Genomic DNA, 26,442 nt, shown 5'->3' on the forward strand with positions numbered 1-26,442 from the left:
AAACGTTTCGGCGCGGGACAACCCCTTTAAGTAAGCGCTGTGATTGGATCGAGCACCAGCTGCGATTGGCTGGTGCACAATCCAATCACAGCGCTTACTTACACAGCACTGACAGAGCCAAACAGAGAGGATAGCGGGGAGAATTCAAGCAGCTTGTCACACAGACACAGATGCCGTCTGGGAAGGGAGTAGGGAAGGGTTTTGTTTACCTAGTATATACTCAAGTATAGCTCGGCTTATACTCGAGTCAATAAATTTTCCCAGTTTTTGTGGTAAAACTTATTGTCTCGGCTTATACTTGGGTCGGCTAATACTCGAGCATATACGGTATGTTTGTGTGTCTAAGATACATTCACTTTGAAGGTTAGACCGGATATTTAAATGATTTTTTCTAACTTGTTGTTATTTTCTAATTGTCGATTTTCATGTTCTATTCTTCTCTGGGGACAGCTATCTTGCTTATGCTGTTTGTATGCTTCTTTTATAACAGTTCAAAGATGAGCTTTACAGAGTAATGAACATACGAAACTGGTGTCTGAACGGAGGTGGAGTCATTGACTTCTATGGGAAAGTGTGAAAATTAGAAAAACCACCATGAAAATAAATAAAAAAAATCGTCTTAACATTAAAACTTGATTTAAACAATGAGTCGTTGTCTGATGATACATTTGTTTTAAGACCTTGGTGTTCCTTGACTGCAGACTGAGGAGTTGTAGAATCTCAGCCCACACATCACCATGGAAAGGTCTCATTATTTCGGCGCTCAGGAAGATCATCTCGTTTTCATCTGGTTTCCTTCAAAGTATTTTTAAACAACTTTTTTTGGATCACCTCATTTAGATCCTGTAGAACTGACTACTCCTTAGAGAACATCCTGTTCTGCCTTCCTTATGTTCCCTCACATTGTGCTGCAAGTAAAGTAAGTTATGAGTGAACCTCAAGTTTCCCATTCCATTGCTTCGGGACACATATACTATATAGCAACAATGTTTCCTGCAGCCCTGTACACTGACTTCTTATTCACAATAGTCCCTGCCCCCAATTGGGCACGCATTGGGTAGATTTCATGGGAAGTCATTTAAATTGCTGGTAGACTTTTGGAAATAAATAAGAAACTCAACATAGGCAATGAGAGAGCATACAAACTTTGGGTAGATTTTGGTAAAGTGATGCCCATTTAGTGTAATACTTTTTCATGTATAAGCATTTAGCTCGGGGTGGAGCTATATTGTGTTAGACCTTATACACATGGCAGAGCTGAACCGTTCTCCGTTGGGTGCTAGATCATTGTATGTGGGAGTTATCGTTCCTTATAATGAGTGTTTCTAAAGGCCACCACAAGACGGCACGTGAGGGACTTTGTGTTTTCATTCTCTTGGATTCCTATTGAAACCAGACAGAAAAACTCTCCAAGGCATACATAGTAGATGCTTTATGAACCTCTCTGCTTGTCCTATTATGGCTCTGTGCAAAACAATCATAATATAGCATGGCCTGGCATTAGGGTTAAAGGGGTTCCTCAGTAAAGTACTACTGATCAACTGTCAGGGTAGGTCATTAATAGTTGACCAGTTGGGATCTACCACTCAGAAACCTGATTGATCAGCTGATTGGGTGTCCGCTGTCCAATCCCTGTGGCCAGCGCTTATAACTGCATGTGCAGTTCCCATTGATTTTAAAAAGGGCTGTGCCTGCAATTACAAGTGCCGGCCACTACACAGGAGTTGGAGAAGCAGCTTTCACTCTGTATCAGTGTTTTACAGTGCTGACAGCAGGCATGCAATCAGCTGGGGTCTTGAGCGGCGGACCATAGCTAATCACCCTCCTTGCCCCAGGTGATCATGGCTTTTTGGCATCACTCCTTGTAGATGTACAGCCAACCAATGATAGCTCTATTGGGCCCTAGCTGTAAAAAATCTACACGAGCACTGATCAACATGTCTTATTTATCGGCATTTGTTACAACAGGCAGAGAATAAGGTCGTCTAAAAAGACCCGTAACACATTAAGGACTGCTTTTACTGCAATAATGCATGCGATTCTGCATGTTTATTCCTTTATTCCCTGTCATGACAATCCAGCGATTGCATCTGAACACTGTGATTCTACAGTTAAGATTATTAGCTGGAAGCAGTGAATTCAGATGATAATCGTCCTACGTACATGCGGCTGCCAATAAGGCACTGAGCAAGAAATTACTCAATTGTTGGAGTCGCTTGGTTTTTAGCAGAGCTAAAAACCAAGTAACGATCGGGCCATATAAACAGGAGCCCCTCAATATCTGAGCTACTCCTGTTCACTGTGAATGGAGGTGGTCTGCCAGAATGATCCCGGCCGCTCCTGTAAAGCACAGAAGCAATAATCAGGTGGTAGCCCAAGGCATGGCTGTTGGCAGCTTACAGACATCCTGTGTAAAGGTACCCTTAGCCAGTAGTATGGGCTTGTTTACATGCTGTGGCACTTTAAAGTGAAGATCAAAATTACTTAAATAGTCTACTGCCACCTTCATGGATTGTTATTTTTGGTTACACTACCCTCTCGGATCGTCTTTTGCAGCATTCTTTAAAAGTGAGAAGCAACAGCAGCCTCTAGAAAAGCATGTTTCATGTAAAGATGTCCAATCATCCAGAAATTTTATTGTTCGGACAATTTTGTGTTCTCAGTATTTTCATGTACCCCACCAGGATGTTCAATAGAGTGGGGTCTCTTAAGGCCCATTTAGATGGAATATGTGTCGGGCATACGATGCCCGACACTCGTCCTCACGTACACTCGCTCTTGTGCTGTTGCACGGGAGCTAGTATCGCTGGCTCACATACAGAGCGACCAGCAGGGGGGCGGGGTGGCTGGAGGAGATTTCACTCCTCGCTCTCCCCTGCCCCTCTCCCTTGACTTAACATAGCAGCCGTTCAATACTGAACGGCTGCTATTTACACTGAACGATCAACTCATCGTCTATCGTTTATGCTGCATAAATGATGCTATGTTAAGTCAATGGAGAGCGGCGGGGGAGAGAGAGGAGCAAAATCTCCTCCAGCCACCCCGCTGTGAACCAGCGATACTAGCTCCCGCGTAACGGCACGAGAGCGAGTATTTGTGGGGACGAGTGTCAGACATCGTTTGCCCAACATTTGTCCCGTCTAAATAGGCCTTTAGCCAGAGAGAAGGGCAGTTAGAAAGAGTTTCCCTGTCTTCTATTACGCATGCAACTTTCTGATTTAAATGGGCACCGTGCACTGCCTAATTTTTTCTGTGATGTCGACATCTGTTGCACACGTCTAAGATAGGAGGCACTAGTTTCACTTCGACCCTCCTAGGATTGTTCAAACTGCAAAACCCTTTCAAACTCAGGCGTATCAGAGGATAATACTACTTTGCTCAAAACCTCCCCTGTAGCCCCATCGCTGATTCTGCCATAAGCTAGGTGTGAAATAAAATAAAGAGTCAAAGCCAGTTTACACATGAACTGATGTGGTTTTACTGCATTTGGCCATAATACACTGTCCCGCAACAAGATGGTACAAGAGTCATTAACAAAACCTTATGCTACATATGACAGTGTCTATCCAGTTGTTTTAATTAATTCTCCTTTGCTCATTTAATACATGCTCGTCTTCGTTGGGCTAGCTGATGTCGGAGGGCAGAATGCAGGTATTAAAAACACTCAGTTGATGTAACTGTGAGTCATTACAACACAATGGGTGTAAATGTTTTTCACACGACAGCGTGAAGGGCAGGCTAAAAGACAAATAAAATAGTAAAAACTTTGAAAAGAAACTTTTTTTCTAGTTACAGGGTGGGTAGTACCTAGACGGCGGACTTCGGGGCACTTAATGCTACAAACATCAGCTCATGTTTTTTAAGCAAATGTCGGTCATGATTTGATTTTTTTGTTTTTTTCAGTTAGTTAGGATCTTCTTGCTAAATGCCGTAAATGTATTTCAGACTGCGCTTTGCTTTAGAAAAAAGATAAGCAGTGAATATATATGAAGACAACAACTACGACTCTCACAAGCACTAAGCACTGTCATTGGTTAAGTCTTAAAATATCGAAGCGGTTACTAAAAAACAAACAAAAAGAATGAGTATATCGGTAAAACAGAGCACTAAAACGCTAACCAATGTGGTTTTTCTTAACCTTTTTTTGTTTTTTCATATTTTTTCTTTAAACGTTTAACTGATTAAAGTTAAGTTTCATTTCTCTTAACACTTCTGCTAATAAACTAAGTTGAAGCACTAGTGAGATCAGATTTCGGTTGTCTCAAAGCAATTAAATTAAAGACGTGGTCTCAAATTACAGGGGGAAGTGCTTTACGCTAATAGATCCCCCTCTGAATATAAACAGTACTGTGTATTATCTCTTGCTTTAGGATAGTGTTGTCTTCACATAAGACTTGTTTAATGGTATTAGTGATTCGTTTCCTTGTACACGTACACCCTATTGCGTGTTGACAGGTTTATAAGGATGCAGCGGCCGCCGTGAAGCTCCTAGACGACGGCCTTTGAATCCTTGCAGTCCTGAGCGCTGGTGCCTGAGTTAGCCTGCGTATTGTCTGCCTTCTCTCCACGGTGCTTGGCTTGTCTGAAAGATTAATACATTAACAAGAGGCTTTAGGGTCCGCGTCTGTACATCTCAAGACATGTTTATTAGCTGATGGCACAGAAGATTCAGAGGTCAACCCAAGGGGTGACATTTTGAAAGGAAGCAACAATATTTATGTTCAGATAGCATGATGATGAGATCATGTGGAGACCTCTGGGATGGGGAAAACTCTGGACCTATCTATTGATACATTCTATCATGGAACATTTCATTTGCATGGCAATTTTTGGCTACATGTGGTCATCCTGAAGACCAGAGTGTAAGACGGGACCTTATAAGATAGAAGTAAATGTTAACTCCTTGAAATAATTCACCAGCCGTGAGTTAATCTGTCAAGTTATTAAGAAGCCATTTCTTACTTATACTTGTTAATAAATGATGGTTAGAAAAGAGCGAGCATGCTCGTTTAAGGCTGATGCTTGAGAGAGCATCGGTCTTTTCGAGTAACTGCTTCGAGCACCATGCGGGAAGGGGGGGGGGGGAGATCTCTCCTCACTCTCGCCCCGGCATGGTGCTCGGACGAGTAATCAGTTACTCAAAAAGACCGACGCTCTCTCGAGCATCAGCCTTAAACGAGTGTGCTCGCTCATCTCTAATGAAGGTCAATATGGCTGCCATTACAGCACAGCGGTGTTGCCATGATGCTTTATTAAAATATAGAATGGCAAATCCACCTTGTTCTATTACAGTAAACTAGTCTTTAATAAAAGTGGGTTGTCTCACTTCTAGCCATTTTGCTGCAGGAAGCTGACAGCGCCATACATTGTGTAGTGGCCCGATTTCTTATAGCATGTCCATTCACTTCAATAAGTCTACAGCAACAGCCTGAGCAACTGCAAAATGGATGGAGCTGTCTGCTTCTTCCAGCAAAACAGGTAGATGTGGGACAACTCCTTTAAACTATTAAATCCCTTAAGGACGTGGACCTTTTTTTTTTTTATTTTGGTTTTCCTCTTCACTTTGAAAAAAATCAGGGCACTCTTATTTTACAGTCAATGTAGCTGTCTGAGGGCTTGTTTTTTGCAGGATGAGCTGTATTTTTAATAGTATTTAATGTACTATATAATATACTGGAGAATTTATATCTTGTCGGAGTGGGGGGGGGAGTGGCGTATCATTTTTTTAAGCATACGCACTGTAGCAAAAATTATTATGATATTATAAATGGCTATTCTGTTGGTCAGTATGATTATGATGATACCAAGTTTAGTTGTTTTTTTTGCTATTCTACTTCTGAATCTTGAAAAACAATTCAATGCAGGATGACCTCGGTTTTGTATTGGTACCATTTTAGAATAAATGCAACTTTTTAATCGCTGCTTATTACAGTTTTCCTTGGACACATGATTACCAAAAGAGCGCAATTCTGGTGTTGTATATTGTTGTTCCCGACAGTGTTCACCATACGGGATGAATAATGCATTATTTTGATAGATCGAGCTTTTACAGAGGGCCGTACCAAATATATTTTTTGTTTTGATTTTATTATAAATACAGGAAAAGGGCATTTTAAAAAACAAAACACTTAGTATCTTATTGACAATACTATTTAAAAAATTTTTTTAGTGTCATGGGCGAGTTAAAATTGTGATCATTTGATCACTTATAGGATATACTGCAATACTTCTCTATTGCAGTATATGGTATTTCTTTCAGCATTTTATTAAAACAGGCCACAGGCCCATCTTAATAAGCAGAAATACATGGCAGCCCCGGGAGCCTTTAGAAGGCCTTCGGCTGCCATGACAATTGAACAACACCTCACAATCACATTGCGGATGATGGGGCTGCTTGAAAACCGCAAACTCCGATCAGGGCGTTTAAAAGGTTACCAGCTGCGAATAGTATGAACGTGGATCATGGCTGCTGTTGGTGGATGTCAGCTGTCAAAGAACAGACTTGGCTACCGGATCGGCTCCATACAAACCCTGCTGCTGGAGGGCGTACATGTATGCCCTTCAGTATTACGGGTTTAAGGTTTGACATAAGATAGCAATCCTTAGTTGGGAAGTATTTCAAAGGGTCAAATCATTTTAGAGATAATGTAAAAGGAGTCATTGGCTTTGGACACAACCCGTATCTATGTAACTCTCTGTTAAGATACCCCATGATCAACGTATCACAGGATGACGCAGATGGCTATCACAGCATGGATACGGCTAGAAAAACAGAGTACTTACAGTACATAGCCCAATATAATATAGGCCTTGATGTCATGAAAATACTTACTCAAATGGTCCATTTTCTTTCATGAGAGCACCTTCCACGGAATCTAGTCCTTGTTCTGAAAATTGTTTCAAGGCACTTAAAGCTGCCTGGAGAAAACACAAAAATGATAAGAGAATTAGACTTGAAGATTTAGGTGCTGTGACCTTAGCAATGTGTGAAAATAAGAAAAGCATCAATGGAAGTTAAGTGTATACATCATCTATCCCACAAAAAGAACTTCTACTCTATACACAAGATAGAAAATAAGTTTTTGATCATGAAGAAGGTCTAACTATTGGGACCCCCATCAATCAGGAGAACGGGGGTCCAGAGGGTACTTGAATGGAATGGCGGTCACGTTCAAGCATTTAGTTCTCCTACAGCCCCACTGAAATCAGAGTAGTAGCGCACATTCAGGGACACTGGATCCCATTCACATTGACCCACATGTCCAGATACTTCTCTCCGATCCAGTGCTCATTTCATTGACCACCACCTTTAAAGCAAATATACATTATTTAAAAAATTCTTTCCTAACTATGAGCATTTATCAACACCGTTATCTAATCTTCGGAAGTCAATCTAGATCAATCACTATATCAATCTTTCTTTCCATTCCTACATCAAATCTATGAATATATCTTTTTAATCAGATTATTTTTATTGAAGTTATATTTTTTTAAAATACAATTACCTCTTCATTCCTACATGCATAAGCACAATAAACATATTACACCACCCAAATACAATTAATCATAACTATATGTAAGCAAATAATCTCATCCATCCCCAACAAAAAATATCTAGACACGTACAAAAAGAAAAGCCTAACTCTTCTCCACCTTCTCACCCCTCTCCCCCACATTCTCTAAATCCTATCAACTTTTCTACAATACCTTAATGCAACCAGCACTGATGTAAATCATCCATTATATGTATCGGACCATCTTCCCAAATTTCCTCAAGCTCAGTCAACCAGCCTCTTGTTGATATATCCGCTTTCCCAAATATAAAACCTCCCCTCTTTAAAACAAAATCTCCTACTGTCGGAAAAGCGGGTTGCATCCAACGAGCAGCAATCAGCTTCCATGCCTGATACAATGCTCTCCGAATTCCAGAAGAGTATGTCCATCAACAATACCCAATATACAAATTCTGGGATTAAGACCAACATTGACAAGATATAACAAGATATATATTTTTTTAATTATCCATCTCTAGTACCACATTCCAAAATTCACGCTATTTTACACAATCCCAGACCATTTGTGTTAATTTTGCACCATAGATATAGCATTTTGGACAGTCCGAGTTTAACCCTATACCCATGTTAAACAACTTTACCATTGCAATACGCATTGACTTTTGGATAGAAATATCATTGGAATCACATGCAACACTGCGGCCCATTTATCTTCGCTAATGTGGCCTACATCTTTTTCCCAATTTTCTTTTTACCTTTATCGGGAATTGCTGTAAATAGTAAGAAAGCCCCTGTCTACATAAATAAGATATTACCCGCTTCGTAGCTCCAGAACACCCAAGAAAATTCACAAAGGGGGTTGAACTGTAAGCACAGATACTGAATGGGCATTAGCAGCAAATCCGTATCGTAACTGGAGGAAATAACTATGGGGAACATCATTAAGCTCTCTAAATTGTTCAAAGCTATAAAAAAAAAGACCCCCGGAATGTACTTGTTCCAAAAAGATTACTCCTCTTCTCCCATGATGAAAATCCTCCCAACCTAAAAAGCTCTGGCAATTTAGGGAATCCTCCAGAGGGGGAGGGGGGGGGGGGGGGGGGGGGAGAGAAAGTAAATCCATCTAGTTGCAAAATATGCTTAAAATGTATTCCATAGCTTAATCATTAAAATAATTGTTTGATATAGTCCCTTCTTCCTCCTTTATTCCCCCTCTCACATACAGTTATAAGGGGGCAACAACCTGTCCTTTTAGAAACTAATCTGCCATTCAAACCCACCTCATTTCTTTCTCCACATCCCTTCAACTGTTGCAATTGATGCATCAAAAAATATATCCAAACATTTGGAATTGCCAGCCCTCCAGACCGGGAATCCCTTTGTAGGGTGTTCAATTTAATTCTAGCAGATTTCTTATTCCATAATAAACTCCTAAATATCGTATAAAGAAAAACTGCAATGAAATCCAAACTGTAGAGTTTTAAGGTATATAAGAGAGTTGTAGCATCAAAACCATTTTAAGAAGATTTAATTATCGACAATGGAAAAAGATTCCAGACCTTGAACTTATTTTAGAACTATCGTACCAATAGAAGCAAATTGGCAGATATATGGTCTTGAGGCTTAGAAGATACCACAACTCCCAAATATTTCAATTTCTTCACTATTTGTAACTGTGTATGTTCCAATGAATAGTCCACCGGCAAGGGGTCTAAAAGGAAGAATAATGGATTTCCCACAGCTTATAGTGAGAACAGACATCTTATTAAATATATAAAAATTGGATATAATAGGACTCACAGACCCCATATACAACTACAGATCAACAAGGGTGTTCCACTTGAAAGGAACCTGTCAAACCACAGCCAGCATGAACCCAGGACAGATATGCACAGTGCCCTCATGTAGGCGCAATTCTGAAATGCTGCGGTGATTTAGGATATAGATACTTTGAAGTTTGCCTGTTTGGCTCAGGAATGGTAGGTAAAAAGGACGGGTTCCCTTTAAGGGAAGGACAAGGGCCAAAGTGCTAAAATGTAATGAAGAGTGCACTTCAGGGTTTTGCACAGACATCAAAACAAGAATTAAGGTTAGGACTACTTGATGGGTAGAGTTTAAAGTGCCAGAAAACCTGCGTACAGGCAGCGGAGATGTAAACGTGGTACTGCAGCCATCAGTAATTGTACCTGTTTCTCATTTCAATCCATCCAGCATGACCTATATCTTATTTATCTACATAATTTCTTTCCAATCTCCGACTTTTCTTCCATATAAATCTGTCTTTCTCCATTTCTATCTTCTTACCTTATATTTTCCTTCTTCTCTATCTTCATGTCACACCAATTAAATAAAAACAACAGGAAACGTCCTTCATATTTTTGTTACTTCCTTGCCCCTTTAGCTAACGAATGTATTTGTAAAAGTTACTTTATCCATATTGTTATTCTAGTCAGGCTGGGAGCAATCTCAGGATTGTGCTTTTCCTACCTCTTTTTTTGGTATCTCTGCAACTATTCCAGAATTTCTACACCCAAGTAGCCAATCCGCACCCATGAATGTCATTCTCCACCTAGACGACGTCATCCACTAACGATCTCATTGCATTACATTCTCAGTCCCTAATGAGATTGAGAAAGTTTTGACAGAAGAAAATGGGACTGTAATTAATGACAAGTATGAGCATCCGTGGCCTAGGCCAAACTGGTTCGGTTTAGGATGACCATAAATGTACCCTGCCAACACTGCCGTCTGGTGAGAGGTTTGCCCCTTTTTAATTCCTTCACTATTGAAATAGGGGTCCGATTCTTTTCTATGAGAGGACGCAGTCACGGTGAAGAGGTTTTACAAAAATGTCAAAGAATATCTGTTTGTGATCATTGATTTTGATTGTCAATGTTCCCCATTATATATGACCAGATTCTTCATATCTAGGATTCTCAGGCACTCGGAAATACCCCAGTTGAAGCATATATTGCAAAATATGGTACATGTGGAGTGAGGATACTTGGCCACCAAGTCAACATACCCCCTTTATAAGAAATGAGTATAATATATGCAAACAGTGTTTACGGAGTTCCATTGTATGTTTGTAGCAAAGTCTACATAACACGTCTATCTCCAAGCACCACATTCGCATAGTGGTGCAACGTTTGTTGGCGAGCACCAGTCCATGCCGTCTGCTCTTACTTATAGAATGCTATAGAAGCCCTTTAGGGTGAAGATTATTTATGTTCTTTGCTAGAGATGAGTGAGCATACTCGCTAAGGCCAATTGCTCGAGCGAGCATTGCCCTTAGCGAGTACCTGCCCGCTCGAGAGAAAAGGTTCGGGTGCCTGCGCAGGGGAGCGGTGAGTAGCGGCAGTCAGCAGGGGGAGAGAGAGAAATCTCCCCTCCGTTCCTCCACGCTCTCCCCCGCAGCTCCCTGCCCGCCACCGGCAGCCGAACCTTTTCTCTCGAGCGGGCAGGTACTCGCTAAGGGCAATGCTCGCTCGAGTAATTGCCCTTAGCGAGTATGCTCGCTCATCACTATTCTTTGCCTTTCGAATAAAGCACAGATGCAGTGTTAAATTCCATGTTCCATGGTACACTGCTAAATCCCTTTCTGTTAAGGGCAAATAAGGTAACAACATATTAAAATGCAATGCGCAAACCCAGGGGAGTCATTAACACAATGCTGGAGGAGTCAAACCAATGATTACGGCCCGAAACAAAATGGAGCAAGGTGCCAAAGGCACGACTGTGTCAAAAATGCTGCAAGGGTAAAGCTTTTTAATTATACTTGATACCACTTGAACAGTGTTTGAAAAGCTGTCTCCTGCTGATGAGAAATGTTCAGCCCTGAAACCTTGAAGAGCAACAAAATTCATCTGGCATTTTCCGGAGCGGAGGAAAGGTTAATAACAGATTGGCAAATGGTGGGGAATGCTAGCGCCCTCCAGTTAATTAGGACACATGACTTCTCTGCCATTATTTACACAAATGCATAAAGACATATTTCACTCTACAAACATTTTACAATTGCATTGTGAGCTAATTCCCGCAGGTTCTCAAACAGATGTTGTTAAACATTTTATGTATTACTTGTTTTAGACGTTGCAGTGCTGCCAAAATGCAGATGCCAGCGGGAGGCTGTTTGTTTTGGCTTCGGCTCTTCTTATAAATATGCGGCCGGATCGGCTTGAAGTAAAAACTTTTCTTTAGGGAATTTCATTTCTATCTCTCCTTCTGTCAATCAAGAAATCCCCGTGTATGTGTGGACATAATAAAAATGTCACTGCAATTCAGGTTTCATAGGAATGATCCATATATCTCCCCGTGTCACCAGGTCCTCTAGATCAAACAGGTTTTAAGGGGAGCAGGGGGGTTCAGTCTTAAAAAGGACCGCAGACTTTTTTAGTGATTTATTTTTGTAGTTTCTTTTTTTTATGACACGTAGGGCAATTTTTTGTTTCATTAGGGGTAATGCGTACAAAGAAAAAAAATAAAAGATTTTTACATTTTATTTTTTTCACTTAGAACAGTTACAATAAAATAATGTGCAAGAAGGTTCCCCTTTTTGGTTTGGGTGTTTTAATATATAATTTGTATAGTCTCAGGTTACACGGTGGCTATGGTGACTGTTTAGGTTGGTGTAGGCGGTGGGTCATTTTCTCTTTTTTATTCTGTATTTTTTTACCTTCTTTTATAACATCTGTTTCGCCCATGACGCCATATCAGGCCCCTGAATGACATTCACGAGGTCTTCTTTTTAATTTCACATTTTTCCCGCTGAAACAGGGGCATCAATAGGAACCCCAATTACAGGGAAAAACATCCCCCTAGTGTGACAATAGTCACTGATTTAAGACTCTGCAGCTCTGCCATGCCAGGGGGCACCTGGCGACCACATGATTGCTGGGTGAAATAGCAGAAACGGGACTTCCACTATTCTCTACGTAGAGCTCACCGAGTGCTATGTAGTCTGCAAAAGATAACCCTACTGCTTCTGTCTTCTCCTCCGGGTCTTCAGCTGTCAGTGAGTAGACTGCAGGAGCTTTAATCTCATGCCATATATTTACTATTGGCCAGGATTAAAGCTCAGGACAACAAGTTTGTACGACAACGGGAAGTTAGAGAATAAGCGGCGAGTCAATCAGTCAGTGAGTTAGGGATTTCGCATAATATATATATATATATAGTTTTTGCCAGAAACATTACAGGACAATGTTAATTATGTAGCTAGAAACGCCCTACTATAGGTAGATTACTTCACCCCAGTTTATTTACAACTATTTTTCACTGTTGTGGTCACTCAGTTTGCAAAGCCTGCAAGTTCGAATAAAAAAAATAGTCTCCTATAGCATATCAAAAGAGTACAATATGCATAGCTCTACTAACTCCAACACATCTTTTGTGGTGTATTTTATTTATTGCCCTATACGTCGCGTTTAATTTGTGGGTTACACTACGGGACCACTGAAGGTGTAATATAGGTGGCATAATTGGACATGTGAGAAGGAAGAAGGGTGGAGCAAAACCAATGGTCCTAGAGGCTTTGGTCACAAATGAATATCTCGAAGCCAAAAAGCCCCAGAGGGGGTTGTGAAAATTAGCTGGATAGTGGAGGTCCTAACAACCAGAAGAACCCACCAATGGTGGGCACGCCAGATATGTGAGGAACACTTCTGGTGTCCCCAGCCCCAGATTCTTTCGCACTGGTACCACCACCACCTTTGGCATCCATATTTATCCAGTCCCAAGAGTGATGTTCTACCCAACTTGACTGATGAAGGGGTTCACCCTGAAACGTGTACCTTATATTGGTTTTTAATCTATTTAATAAAAGAGAAGTTGGGTATTACGACCCATTGCATTTTTTGAAGAGTCACAACTATCCGCCACTTTTTTTTTCCTTTTGTTCCTCACTTAATTGGACGTGTGAATGAGAGGGTTTAGCCTTTTTTTTATACCTTACACTGCATTACTGGGATAGCTATGATTAATGACAGAAGTCAAAAACGCGCTGGAAGGGTTACGGTGTGGCGTTGTGTTAACACAGAATTTTCCAAATGAAGTGGTTTTTATTCTACCGGACATCTGATGTTGCTGCTACAAGGTTTTGGAAATCTAACCTCTAGTGCTCTGAGGCTATAGACGAGTAAAGATGATCAGCGTTTCACTCAGCTGAGCTGACCAATCTTCTTTTGCTATGAACGATCACAAAAGTATAGTTCGAAATGCAGAGGAGCCTTTATTATTGTAATTTCTCCTACAATTGATTTTTAATAAATTCGGAATAAAGTTTCTGCCTTTTAAAGGGGTTGTCCCGCGCCGAAACGGGGTTTTTTTTTTTCAATAGCCCCCCCGTTCGGCGCGAGACAAATCCGATGCAGGGATAAAAAAAAAAAACCGGGTAGTACTTACCCGAATCCCCGCGCTCCGGTGACTTCATACTTACCTTGCGAAGATGGCCGCCGGGATCTTCACCCTCGGTGGACCGCAGGGCTTCTGTGCGTTCCATTGCCGATTCCAGCCTCCTGATTGGCTGGAATCGGCACACGTGACGGGGCGGAGCTACGAGGAGCAGCTCTCCAGCACGAGCGCCCCATTCAACACAGAGAAGACCGGACTGCGCAAGCGCGTCTAATCGGGAGATTAGACGCTGAAAATTAGACGGCACCATGGAGACGGGGACGCTAGCAACGGAGCAGGTAAGTGAATAACTTCTGTATGGCTCATAATTAATGCACGATGTATATTACAAAGTGCATTAATATGGCCATACAGAAGTGTATAACCCCACTTGCTTTCGCGGGACAACCCCTTTAAGAAGTTTGAGACCGCTACACCATTTCCTTGATTATATTTCACTCAGCCCTTTTATGTACTTCTTAAACATGTATATAGAAGTCTGGGAATCTTAGCTGTTTTCTATAAATCAGTTTCTAGTTCTAGGCTTGGTGGTCTTTTAAGTGTTCGCTCTTACTGGACTTAGCGGGGAGTGATAGTTTACATACTGGAAGCTTGGAAATCCCAAAAAAGATGTTACGAGTGTCCTCGGTAAACAGTTTTAACTTCGGTCATCATGAAAAATTAATTTTAATTCCTTTGGACTGCAGTAGCTCACGATTATTTTAGAATAGTATTGTGTATTACTAATGGGGTTTGGGAGACTTTTTTTTAACTAATCCAAGTAAGTTGTATTTAGACATTCATAAGAACAATTGGTACTGAAAAATAAAATGACATGAAATAATCTCTCCACAGAGCTTCCATGGGTTTAATTAGACACACATGGTCATGCTTATCTGTAATAACTATAGTACATCGCACAGCCAAAAAACAACAAAAGAGTAGAAATGACTGGTTAGCATCTCAGTCCAATGACAATTTGTTTGTGTTACAGCTTTACAAGGTAAAAAAAAGTTGTTACAATAATAAGGGAAATTAAGGAGAAAGTAGGAAGCCTATTTGTAGACCATCCAAAGAGTAAAATGATGAAGCAAATCATAGACCTCGACAACAACAAAAAAAAAAGCCCGGAAATAAATATCACAAATTTCAGCAAGCAGTAGCGCAGTCAACTTGAGGAATGGGATTTACCCCGTTTTCCTGATCTGATTGTTAAAGGGGTTGTTCAGTTGTAAGCTATTGGTGGCCTATCCTCAGCACAGGTCATCAAGAGTAAATAGGCTAAGGTCCATTGCCTGGGACTCGCCCCAATCAGCTCTTTACTGTTCCGGCATGCTTGTGCAGTGAACTAAGCACTATTTAACGGGATTTGCCCAGATGTAAACTATTAAGGCCTATCCTCAGGATAGGCCATCAATAACAGATTGACGGACCCCCCGCTGATCAGCTATTTGCTGGGCCAGTGTGCTCATGCGCTGAGTCGATTTCTGCATGAAGTAGACAATTCCATTCCCACTGCAATGGCTGGGCTTAGTATTGCAGGCAAGATCCCCCTGAAATTCATTTGAACTTGGTCTGCAATACCAAGCTGGGCCACTGTAGTGGGAACAGAGCTGTCTGCCTCCTGCAGAAATCAGCTCAGTACATTAAGGCATCGGCCCAGAGAACAGCTGATCAATGGTGGTCCCTGATGGCGGACCCCAAACAATCTACTACTGATGAGTTATTCTGTGGATAGGTCATCAACCGTACACAAATGGACACCCCCTTTATTTGGGCTTCATGGCGTTTACTATAAGTATGAGCTAAGAGATATGGTTTTGTAGAGCTGTGTTTCATCTGTAAATCCCATGCAGCTAATAATCGCATTACAAAATTGCAGCAGTTCGCTGTAAGACGCTTGTGGTATCGATGCACGGCCTACTGTGCGTCCAACTTAAAACACCGCTGTATTTAGAAACTTTGAATCAGGCTGGAATCATTTGTGGAGGCCTTGCGTACTGCTAAGATCTTCCGGTTGATAGCTAAAACCGTGCATCTGCCAGTTTATATTAGCGAAAACCCATCAAGTGCAGCAAGTTCTGCTATGGGTGTCTATGGCCAGGATTGTCCAGTTGTATACTACTAATGGCCTATCCTCAGGATAGATAATTAATAGTAGATCAATGGTGGACAACTGTCAAGGACTCCTGCCAATCGACTGTTCTCTAAGCCGATGCACCTGTGAACCTAGTTGATTTCTGCAGGAAGTAGACGGCTCCAATTCCACTGAAGCGGCCAGGGTTGGTATTACAGGCCAAATTTGCATTGCAATCAATATCTGCAATATAAAGCTTGGCCACTGCAGTGGGAAAGGAGCTGTCTACTTCCCGCAGATACCAGCTCAATGCATGAGCGCACTGGCCTGGCAAAAAGCTGATCAGTGGGGGCCCCGAGTGCCAGTCTGCTGCCGATCTACTATTGACGACCTATCCTGAGGATAAACCATCAGTAGTTTACAACTAGACAACCTCCTTAAAGTCATTATATACTCAGTTTTGTGCTCTTGCCATTAGCGTTGAAATAAATAAATGCTCCTAAACCGTTCTCCCGCTAACAAGCCATCAAAAACTGTTCTGATACTAATTAGAGTGAATTAATCATAATCAAGGGCTACTAGGTGCAGAAGACTGGTGTGGGGATAGCCAGTCAAATTTAATCACAGTTAATTAAAATGTCACCCTTACATCAAATGCAAGTTGTGCTGCACTGGGCTTATTAGTAGATGGACATCAAGCTAGGTGTCAAACCCGTACAGTGTTTTCACATCATACCGCGAGAGCCAGAACAAAAATAAAACAGCAATTATAATCATGCTGCACCCCAAAGCTCCAGACAAGTTTAGGCACTTCCGAACTTTTACATTTTAATTTGATTCGACGCGTCTCATGGCTGATATTTCATTTCAAGTAAAAAAAGCCCCAAACATCAATGTGTAACTTTTTTCATATTCTTACAGAATATCCCTATAGATTATTCTGAAGAGCTGCTCCTAAAGTGCCTGGATTGATAAAGATCTGTCCTGCAAAAAACAAGTGCTCATGTGGCCATGTCAACAGAAAAATAAAAAAGTTATGGCTCTTGAAAGAAGAAGATGAAAAAATAAATAAAAACCTAAAAAAAAAGGCAGGTAGTTAAAGGGTTAAACCAACTATGAACAAATCACAAAAAATATCTTCAACCAGTAATAAACCATTAAAAAAAAACCACTTTAACCCTTTGCAATTTAATTTTGGATTCAGGGTTTCCTAGGGGGCTTTCTCTTTCTGCCATTATACAATGGCGCCATCTGCTGGCTAGAGCCAGTACTGCAGTATGTGACATGCCAGAGAGGCCCCCGACAACAAAGCAGCCAGTAATCTACAATAAGAATACCCTGCTGGACGTCTTCCGACATCGGAGCTGTACAGCCTTCAATCAGAATGTCTTTAGACGTCAGACAGTGGATTGGAAAGAGATCTGAATATGTGCTATGGTGACAACACAGGTGCCAGACATCACAGGAGAAAGTGATAGGAATTGGTTAGAACCATACAATCTGGTGGTATTATATGGCGGGTAATTCATGTGAATTAAGGCAATGTGATTTTCCCTGCAGCCACTTGTAGGGAGAACACACAGCCGGCTGAATCTTCCCCTCTATAAAATAAGTTATGTGCCAGGGTTCTTGACTACCAACTTGGCTCTTGGATTAAAAGGGGTTGCATTTGTTGATACGACCCCTTTAAAAGGAACTTGTCAGCAGCAACAAGCACCATAAACTAAACTATAGTTTATGTGATGGGGAGTGGTGGGCTCATACTCACCTGGTCCCTTGTTCCTGCAATGTCCCTTGACTCATTCTATGTGTGCATCTCCCATGGAGATGAATGGGAGATGCACGCGCAGAATCAATCCGCTGGCATATGTTGACCTTGCTGGGGGATAACTTTGGGACGAGGGATTGGGTATGAGACACCACTTTCCAGACTCCCCGTTCCCTCGTCATTGAGCACCATAATATACTGTATTTTTCCCTCTACAAGACGAGGCAGGAAAGAAAGTCAGTGCGTCTTATAGAGAATCATGCCGAAATTCAGACCTGGCTGGCAGCTGTGTGGTAAGGATTGCATGTCCTTATCAAACAGCTGCTGGTTCCATAGCAGGGGAGGAGAGCCGCTCGTACGTACAGCTGATTGATTGGTGGAGGCAGGGGAGCAGCAGCAGTTCCCATGGCCAATCACCAATCAGCAAGCATTTGTTTCTAACAACTGAATTAGGAGTTCCTCCAGAGCAAACTTCAACTGACATCAGCAGCTATCGCTTATCTCCACAAAGACAATCTCCTAATTTGGGTAGCTGGCCCTTTTAACTTCGACAACAAACTTTCCTCCTCTTGTAGAGTTACATTTTAAGCCCCCCTGGCTCTTTAGCTGCAATCAAAGCAATTTATATGTGAAAACCAACGTGTTCCACACTGTAAGGACAACAAAGAAACTCCTATTGCCATTTTCTTGCTTGCATCCGAAACAGCAATTGTGACAACAGGGGATTAGTCATGACTTGGGACCACTATCTTCTCCTCACAAGATGGTAGCCCATGTGCCTGGACATTTGCAATGGATTGTTTAATTTATATTCTCCAACATAAGCTGGGGTGTTCACTTTTGGGAACCCTCAGGATGATCTACATTACACAGGTATTGACAGGTTCCCTTTAAAAGAATGTAAAGTTTACTATATATGGCATGCTTTACCAAGCAAGATCTCCACATAGTTACAATTGTTTAAAATAACATTCTGCCCACCATTAAGTCCATATCCAACAATTTGCCCACCATTAGGTCCATATCCAACAATTTGCCCACCATTAGGTCCATTTACACCCAGCCAAAAATAGAAATAAGTCTGACCAGAGGAAAGCAGGAAAATGTTTCTCATAGGAAAGTTCTTCCTGCTTTCTTCCCATGGAATTCACTACTATTTTGGCAAGAAAATACGCACCATAAATATGGCCACGTGAATGCACCACCTTAAACAGCTACAATATTAACGCCAGAATCATTCATAGAAAACTATTGGCAGATTTTCATTTACAAGCCATGATTCAATGATAACGAGAAGCTTGTCCAACAAATTTTATGACCAATGAACAAACATTTAATCAGCTGAAATTGAGAACATTTGTCTTGTTTCCACAGACGCACAGATTATCACTTGTGACCATGGCGAGAGCTCTTAATCACACCCAGAAGTTTTATAAGCACGCTGGGAAATCTTTGTACGATGAAAGAAAACCATCTCTTCTGTCATAGATGATGTACAATGAGCATGGTGTCCGGGATGTGTTCTTCTCATACACAGCACGGCTATTTGGCAACCAGATCACAAGACATTACTGCCTACAGCTACATGCGTCACTACATGTTTATTAATCATTGCCAAAACTGTATGTGCAAATGATTAAAACACACAAAAATACCGATACATAGACCAGCTCCCGAGAGTCCAAGAAGGTTCTTCGCTATGTAGGGGAGACATATTGTTATTTTAGCTTATACTTTTAGTTCTGAGAAGGGTTTGTCCAATTCCGAGAACTATTTTTAAACACAATTTACAAAGGTGTAAAATAATCTGTTGATACCACTGAGATCACTGCTGCAGCCGGTGGTTGGCTGAAGTGGTCACATGTCGTCTTGGTGCATCACTGTGAGAGAAGGTAGAAGAGAGAACGGTGGGGGAATGGGCAAGTGTCGGCACACGAGTGATAACATGAAGCATTACTCTTCGTTTTTTCACTCCATTATAAGCAGTTTAAAAAAAAAAAAAAAAAGAGATTGGACAATCCCTTTAATTCCCCATAAAACCTAAAGGGAACCTATGAGGTTGAACATACTGTTCAAACTGCAGGTAACATATGACAGAGCAGAAGCAGCTTAATATATAGTTATGCAGGAAACGAATCTGCGATTGACAGCTGTGAATGACTGTACATACAGCAATAGCTTTCAATCATTGATAGGACCGCCCACTGGACCTTTAAGCTCAGAATGAGCGGGGATATAAATACATAAAATGCAAGTATGGGGTGGCTCAGGTCCTGAGTTCAAATCCCACCAAGGACAGCATCTGCATGGAGTTTGTATGTTCTTCCCATGTTTCTGTGTGTTTTCTCCAGGCACTCCGGTTTTCCCCCCACACTTCAGAACATACTAATAGATGATCTTAGACTGTGAGCCCCAATGGGGATGTCAAGTGTTGTACAGTGCTGTGAAATAAGTATGCACCATGTAAACGCACAGGTATGTCTATTTTCCCTGTGTATGTTTTATTCTGAAACACGGCGGCATTTCAGAAAAAACAAGTTTAATTTAAGGTAGGATCTCCGAGTCAAGGAGGTGGGCTATGTGGGCTTCTACCCGTTCGCATTATGCAGAGTGACAGCTCTCTCCCCCTATACACAAAAGAGAGAGAGAGCTGTCGGTCTTAACGCTGTGGGGGTGGAAGAGGCCGATGTGGCCCGGCTCTGTGACTCAAGAGTTCCGTTCCCATGTCAACAAGTTTTCTTTTCTGGAACACTGCAGGGTTTCAGAATAAAACATACATGAGGACAGTATGCCTACCTGTCCCGGGTTCTGGACAGCATGAACCTGATGACAGAATCCCTCTATGGCCTTAGACCAGCAGGTACAATGACATTAAAGGTCTCATGTCCAAAAAAACGCATTGCATCACTGCGCTTGCGATATTCATGCGCGTGAAAACTGCATGCTGAACAGTAAAAACATAGAAAAACTGCATTGCACTTGGCATGCAAATGCAGTGCCATTTTTTTTGTTGCCCAAAAATGGGACATGCTGCGATTTTTCTATCTTCCCCTGGATGACAAATGTCATTAGAATGCGGTTTATTGGGATGCGCTAAGAGTTAAAGAAAAGCCTGGGAAGGCTTCTGAAAAATTCCGCCAGTGTCTACAAAAGTGTGGGGCGACACACAAAGGGACCTCCACGTTGGTTTGCCCTGAGCATTTAGTGGCTGACACCTTTATATTATAACTATTATTCCTAATTCCACTGAATATGGATATTATTACATCTAGATTGCAGTCACCGTCCTGGGATGGGCTTTCTACTAGTACTCCATACCACCAGAGACTAGAATAGCTATGACGTTCCAACAAGTGGGAAGGAGGACCATGACACATGGTGGGATGTTGCCTGTTAAAACCAACAGAGACCATATTCCCAATGGAGCTCGAAAACCACAACAACTGAAAAATCAATTTTGCCTGGGTGACTAAAGACCACAATAATATACCGCAGCTCTATTCTATTGTAAAGTCTCCCAAAACAACAAGAAAGAAAACCCCAAAAAGAGATGTATTGCCTTCATTAATTTGTGATAAGGATACATATTTTGATAGTTTGACTTGGAGAACACTTCATCAAATTCTCATTCTTTGCCCTCAATTCTTGAGTTGTTGTGATGATTATCAATGTGTTAAGTCAATCTAATAAAGTGGGATCACGCAGCACCTGGCCGCATGAAAGAAACGCTCAACAAAACATTAACAAGATATATGGCGGTGAATTTCGCCGGACACCTAGCAACAGTTGACTATTCAGAAATGTTTTTGATCTTGCGAGGCCTGGAGAAGAGACCTTCCGCGAAAAAAAAAAAAAAAAAAAAAAGATAATTTCATCACCAACCTTCATGTGAAACAATCTCTATTTCCTCCATTTCTTTCAAATAATCATCTATAAAGATCTTTACCAAAATGTGCTTTTTAGTACATTTAATGTCTTCTAAATGAAGTCCAGATGTATGAGGCTGGAGGAACAGTTCTCAGGACTGAAAAAGATGACATAAATCTCGCAGCTGACTGAGATCCTGTTGAGCTCAGTTGGGGAAACTCACAAAGGACTTGTTTTGGGCCAGAAAAGCTGCTGGGTATGAAGACAGATGTGTACACTCCTATTAAAAAAAGAATGATTAAAAAGGGAAAGAAAAAAAAAAACAAAAAAAAACAGGGTCTCTAGCAAGTCCGTACCAATATTCCCAAAGTCCGGGCTGGATGAAGATTTATTCCCTTTAACTAGACAAAAAGCGTTTCACCTCAAAATAATATATTTATTTTAATTAAAAGAGCAAATAAATCAAGGACATTTTACGCATCCGTTTCTAAATCTGAAGGAACGGAGACAAGTGTTGTTTCATTGACCACTTCACTTAATGTAGAATGTAGAATCCTCGCGTCCATGTTTATCCAGATGCCAGAAGAATAGAGAAGACGTCTTGTTCCAGATCCTCCACTGTGACTCGTGTAAACACAATCATTTGGCGAAGGTGGCTCGTGGACAAACACAATGAACCAAGCCTCTTCAAGGTCAATAGTGCTACATTATAGTAGGGCCGTCAAAGGAGGATGCTAAAAGGTACCTTCACGATTGTCGGGCACATCAGGGCCCAACAGTCGTCCACCGACTATTGCTCCTGTGTATAGCTGCTTGGTTTTTAGGGGAGTTAAAGACCAAGTGACTGACAAGTGAGCGACTGATCACTCATCGCCCAAATTTGAGGTTTCCAGCAATTATTCAGGCGATAATCGCCCCTTGTAAAGGTAACTTTACCAGAAGTTCAAGTGGTGTCTGATGTATACTGTAGCACACAAGGTCATTGGGCAATACTGATGATTTCGTATTGTGTATGCTTTACTCTGTATTTAAGATCTGGTTATTAATTTTGTTCCACTGTGGGCTTAAAGTTGGTCTTATTATATTCTACTGTTGGACCTTCCCATATACATTTTTTTCTTAACGTTAGTATTTCCAAGAAAATACATAATTTAAGAGATGATTTCTAAATTTATTAAATCCAATAAGTTCCATTTTCGAAAAAACAGGTTTGATACAACTTGATCCTTGCAGTGAAAGCTTTGTAGGTATTTGAGGGATTTTGGCTATGAAGGTACTTTTATTTGTAGACTTAATAGCTGCCTACAAATATCTGAAGGGCTGTCACAGTGCAGAGGGATCAGCCCTATTCTCATTTGTACAAGACTAGAAGCGATGGGATGAAACTGAAAGGGAGGGGACACAGAATAGATATTAGACAGTGAGGGTGATCAATGAGTGGAACAGGTTACCACGGGAGGTGGTGAGTTCTCCTTCAACGGAAGTTTTCAAACAAAGGCTGGACAAATATCTGTCTGGAATGATTTAGTGATCCTGCATTGAGCAGGGGGTTGGACCTGATGACCCTGGGGGTCCTTTCCAACTGTACCATTCTATATGGTCTGAGGGATTGCTCAAAAAAGCGATTTTGGCTGACTTGTTAGCTTGTGTAAATATGGGACCAGGCAGGGAAAGTGAGCAAAAATCACTCACTAGTTGGCGTCCCATGGTTTTCAGCTCACTTAGATATCAAGTGACTGTCTTCCCACATGAACAGGCAGTCGTTCATCTACGGACGACTGTCTGTTTACTCTGAAAGGAGGCAGATGGCAGAGAAGATCTCTGTTGTACTCTGCCTCAATTTAGTGAGCGATTATCACTCCTGTACGGGAACACAGGAGCAATGATCGTTGGGAAGGCTGTCGGGGGCTTAAGCACCTGATCGTTGTCCCGTGTAAAAGTACCCTAATATATGGCTAATCATACATGAAAAGTATATACGCAATACTGCCTCAAAATCTTCTGACAATGAATATAAGTAAGTTTAGAAATCACCTCTTCAATTGTTTTTTTTACATGTTGTGGATGTACATTTTTTCCCCTTGTTTTGTCCTCCTCATTACAGATCTTGTGACTGTAAGAATTACTCATCATCGGCTCTACATGAGCCATCCCGTACTATTAGGATGAAAGGCGTATGTGAGATCAGTACCATATAGTCACAGCCTGGTGAAACATTTAGATAGGGTATACCTTTTTACAGTAACATTGTATACTGGACCACAGGGATTTTCCCATTTCACAACCCTAAAAGGTACAACCATAGAGGAATACCCGCTGCTCATTTAGCTGCAATGCTGAAGCAAAGTCTGCAATGAACCCCCAGCAAAATCGAAATGTGTTGCATGTGGGCTTGCAGCAGATTCTGATGTGGATTTGCCACAGATTTCACCTCTTCATCGGAAGGGGTTAAATTCACAGGGAAAATCTTCAGCTTAAATTCGCAGCATGTCAATTTAAGCTGAACAGTGTGTAAATAAGAGGTTCTTATATCTCACAGACTTGGCTTCTACTGCAATATGTGGTGCATTTTCCACATGGAAAGCTGCAGTGTATACGCCAAGTGTGAACATACCCTTAAAATTAAGTCATAGTCTATCCACAGGATAGGGGATAATATTCTGATGGCCGCGTTCCAACCACTGGTATTAAAAGAATGGGGGTCCCAAAATGAATGTAGCGTTGGTCACACATTCATAATGCTGCTCCATTAATCTCTTTAGTAATGCCAGATATAGCACAGCTCAAGAGCTTGGCAACCTCTGGCAGTCCCACTGAAAATATTAAGTGGCGGTGTACGTGCATGACCACTGCTCCGTTCAAGGATCATCGGAACGCTCGTTCTCCTGATTGGTGCAGGTTCCAGCAGTTGGAACCTCAATGATCAGGTGGGTATTCTCTATTTTTCAGATAGGTGATAACAGGATTTCATGGGAAAACTCCTTTAAAGGGGACCAAAAAGGAAACAAAGAGGAAATGTTCCTGCTTCTACTCCCTAGGCTGAAGGTAAGTGGCTGTTTTTGAATGCTTCCTAAGCAGAATAACACTTCAGCAGGTCTGTATTCCCTCATATAGTTAAGGATTAAAGATGAGTGAGCATACTCACTAAGGGCAATTGCTCGAGCGAGCATTGTCCTTAGTGAGTACCTGCCCGCTCGAGAGAAAGGGTTCGGCTACTGGCACGGGTGAGTTGCGGCAGTGAGCAGGAGAGGGAGAGAGAGATCTCCCCTCCGTTTTTGCCCGCTCTCCCCCACCACAAAGGTGAAAACTATTCAGCCACTCTTTGGCTGCTTTTATACCTGCACTAGGAATTCTGCTTTTCTGCTCCTGAACAGTGCCGGGTGGACACCCATTGACTATAATGGGGTCTGCCCTTTTTTCGCCTAGCTGCCCGGCTTTGGGGCGGAAGAAAAAGCACTGCATGCAGCACTTTTTCTTCTGGTACTTGCACCTAGGCTATGGATTCTGTTTGGAAGAGATCAGATGTATTGTAGAGGGGTAGCCCCTCTACATACTGGGCTGTCTTAAGCCAGTTAAGGAGTATTAGTGGAGTAAGTCCACCACCTAAAAGCTAAATGTTAATTTAATAAAACGGTGAGCAACTTTCTGTTTTAAGAATTGTACGGGCCTAGCAGTTGGGCAGGGTTGCGTGACAGCAGTGCCTGGCGATGCTAATGCACCCAATCTATGGAGGCCATAGCTGTTTCGGAAGGATCTGTGGTCAGATGTGTTGGCTGAGTGCTGCTGGAGAAAATCCTTCTGAAGGCTCTAACAGTATGAGAGTAGAGCTGCAGAAAGTAGTGCACACGGCAAATGTCTTGTCTCCTGGAAGAGACAATCACCCATTCTGGTTGTCCCAGCTGGAGAGGCCTGCACTGCTGTCACGAGAGTTTGCCCCACCACTGCCAGAAAGGAAGTTTGAACCGGTTTAATGTGCCATTCAAGTTTTCTTCATCTGAGTATCATCTTTAGCTTGTAAGCTATGACTGGAGTGTCCAACACCCATCCCTACACTGTGGTGGTCCGCTATCCTTGTGAGCCACCCACCTAACAATTAAAACGACAAGAATAGAGGTGTGTGCTCCGCTATCTCTGCCATGAAAAGTGCCAGCAACCTTGAGGAAATGTTTGAATAGAAATATCAAGTCGCCTGAGTCCATCTAACAGCTCAGCTCTCGAAGTTAGCAAAACAACTAATTGGATAAAGATTTGGGCATCTAAAAAAAAAAAATCGGCCTCCAACAAATGAAAATGTTATATGGGCATCCATAAAACCCTAGGCATGTAACGAGCGCAGTGCATAGCATCCGTGGAGCTGCAGTGCAAGAACAGCTGGACATTCACTAGTTGCTCGAGCATGCCATAACAGACTGTGGGGAAGACAATCAGATGGAACTTGTCTATAACACTGGAAGTTAATGGGAGGAGGTGGGGGAAGACACGTTTTGCCTGCATGTGCACTGAAAATCAGATAGCCATCTTTTTTACTGTAGTAGTTGAACAGCTGGGTTGTAATGTAAGCATGCTGTGAAAACACTCAACATGACTGGTCTGTGTCAAATTAAAGCTGCTTCCCCACATAGTAAACATATGAAGTCTCAGGACTACAACTACATTGCATTTGTTTAGGAGACCGATCAAACAGCATGGAGGTAGGAAGAAAAAGACATGTCAGTGACACGAGAGGTCATTATAGATTTCTATACATGAAGCCGTTTACTGTTTAATACAAACTGAAAAACTATCAAAAAAACGAAGAAAAAAAAAACAAAACACACACACATAGT

At 41.6% G+C, this 26,442-nt stretch overlaps 1 protein-coding gene across 4 annotated transcripts in view; it reads right to left on the bottom strand.

Annotated features, from left to right (window-relative positions):
- Window positions 1–3,454: 3,454 nt before the first annotated feature.
- The window catches only part of STAU2 (staufen double-stranded RNA binding protein 2), a 271,721-nt gene continuing 248,733 nt past the window's right edge, over window positions 3,455–26,442 (bottom strand). For all 4 annotated transcript variants that reach the window (XM_066578585.1, XM_066578583.1, XM_066578584.1 and 1 more), the window contains 2 exons: window positions 6,833–6,918; window positions 3,455–4,582 (listed from right to left, as the gene is read on the bottom strand). In XM_066578585.1, coding sequence (XP_066434682.1) covers window positions 4,489–4,582; window positions 6,833–6,918 — 180 coding nt within the window. In that variant the 3' untranslated portion in view covers window positions 3,455–4,488. The remainder of the gene's footprint in view (window positions 4,583–6,832; window positions 6,919–26,442) is intronic.

The sequence above is a fragment of the Eleutherodactylus coqui genome, chromosome 9 (genome assembly GCF_035609145.1).
Source record: "Eleutherodactylus coqui strain aEleCoq1 chromosome 9, aEleCoq1.hap1, whole genome shotgun sequence".
Lineage (NCBI taxonomy): Eukaryota > Metazoa > Chordata > Amphibia > Anura > Eleutherodactylidae > Eleutherodactylus > Eleutherodactylus coqui.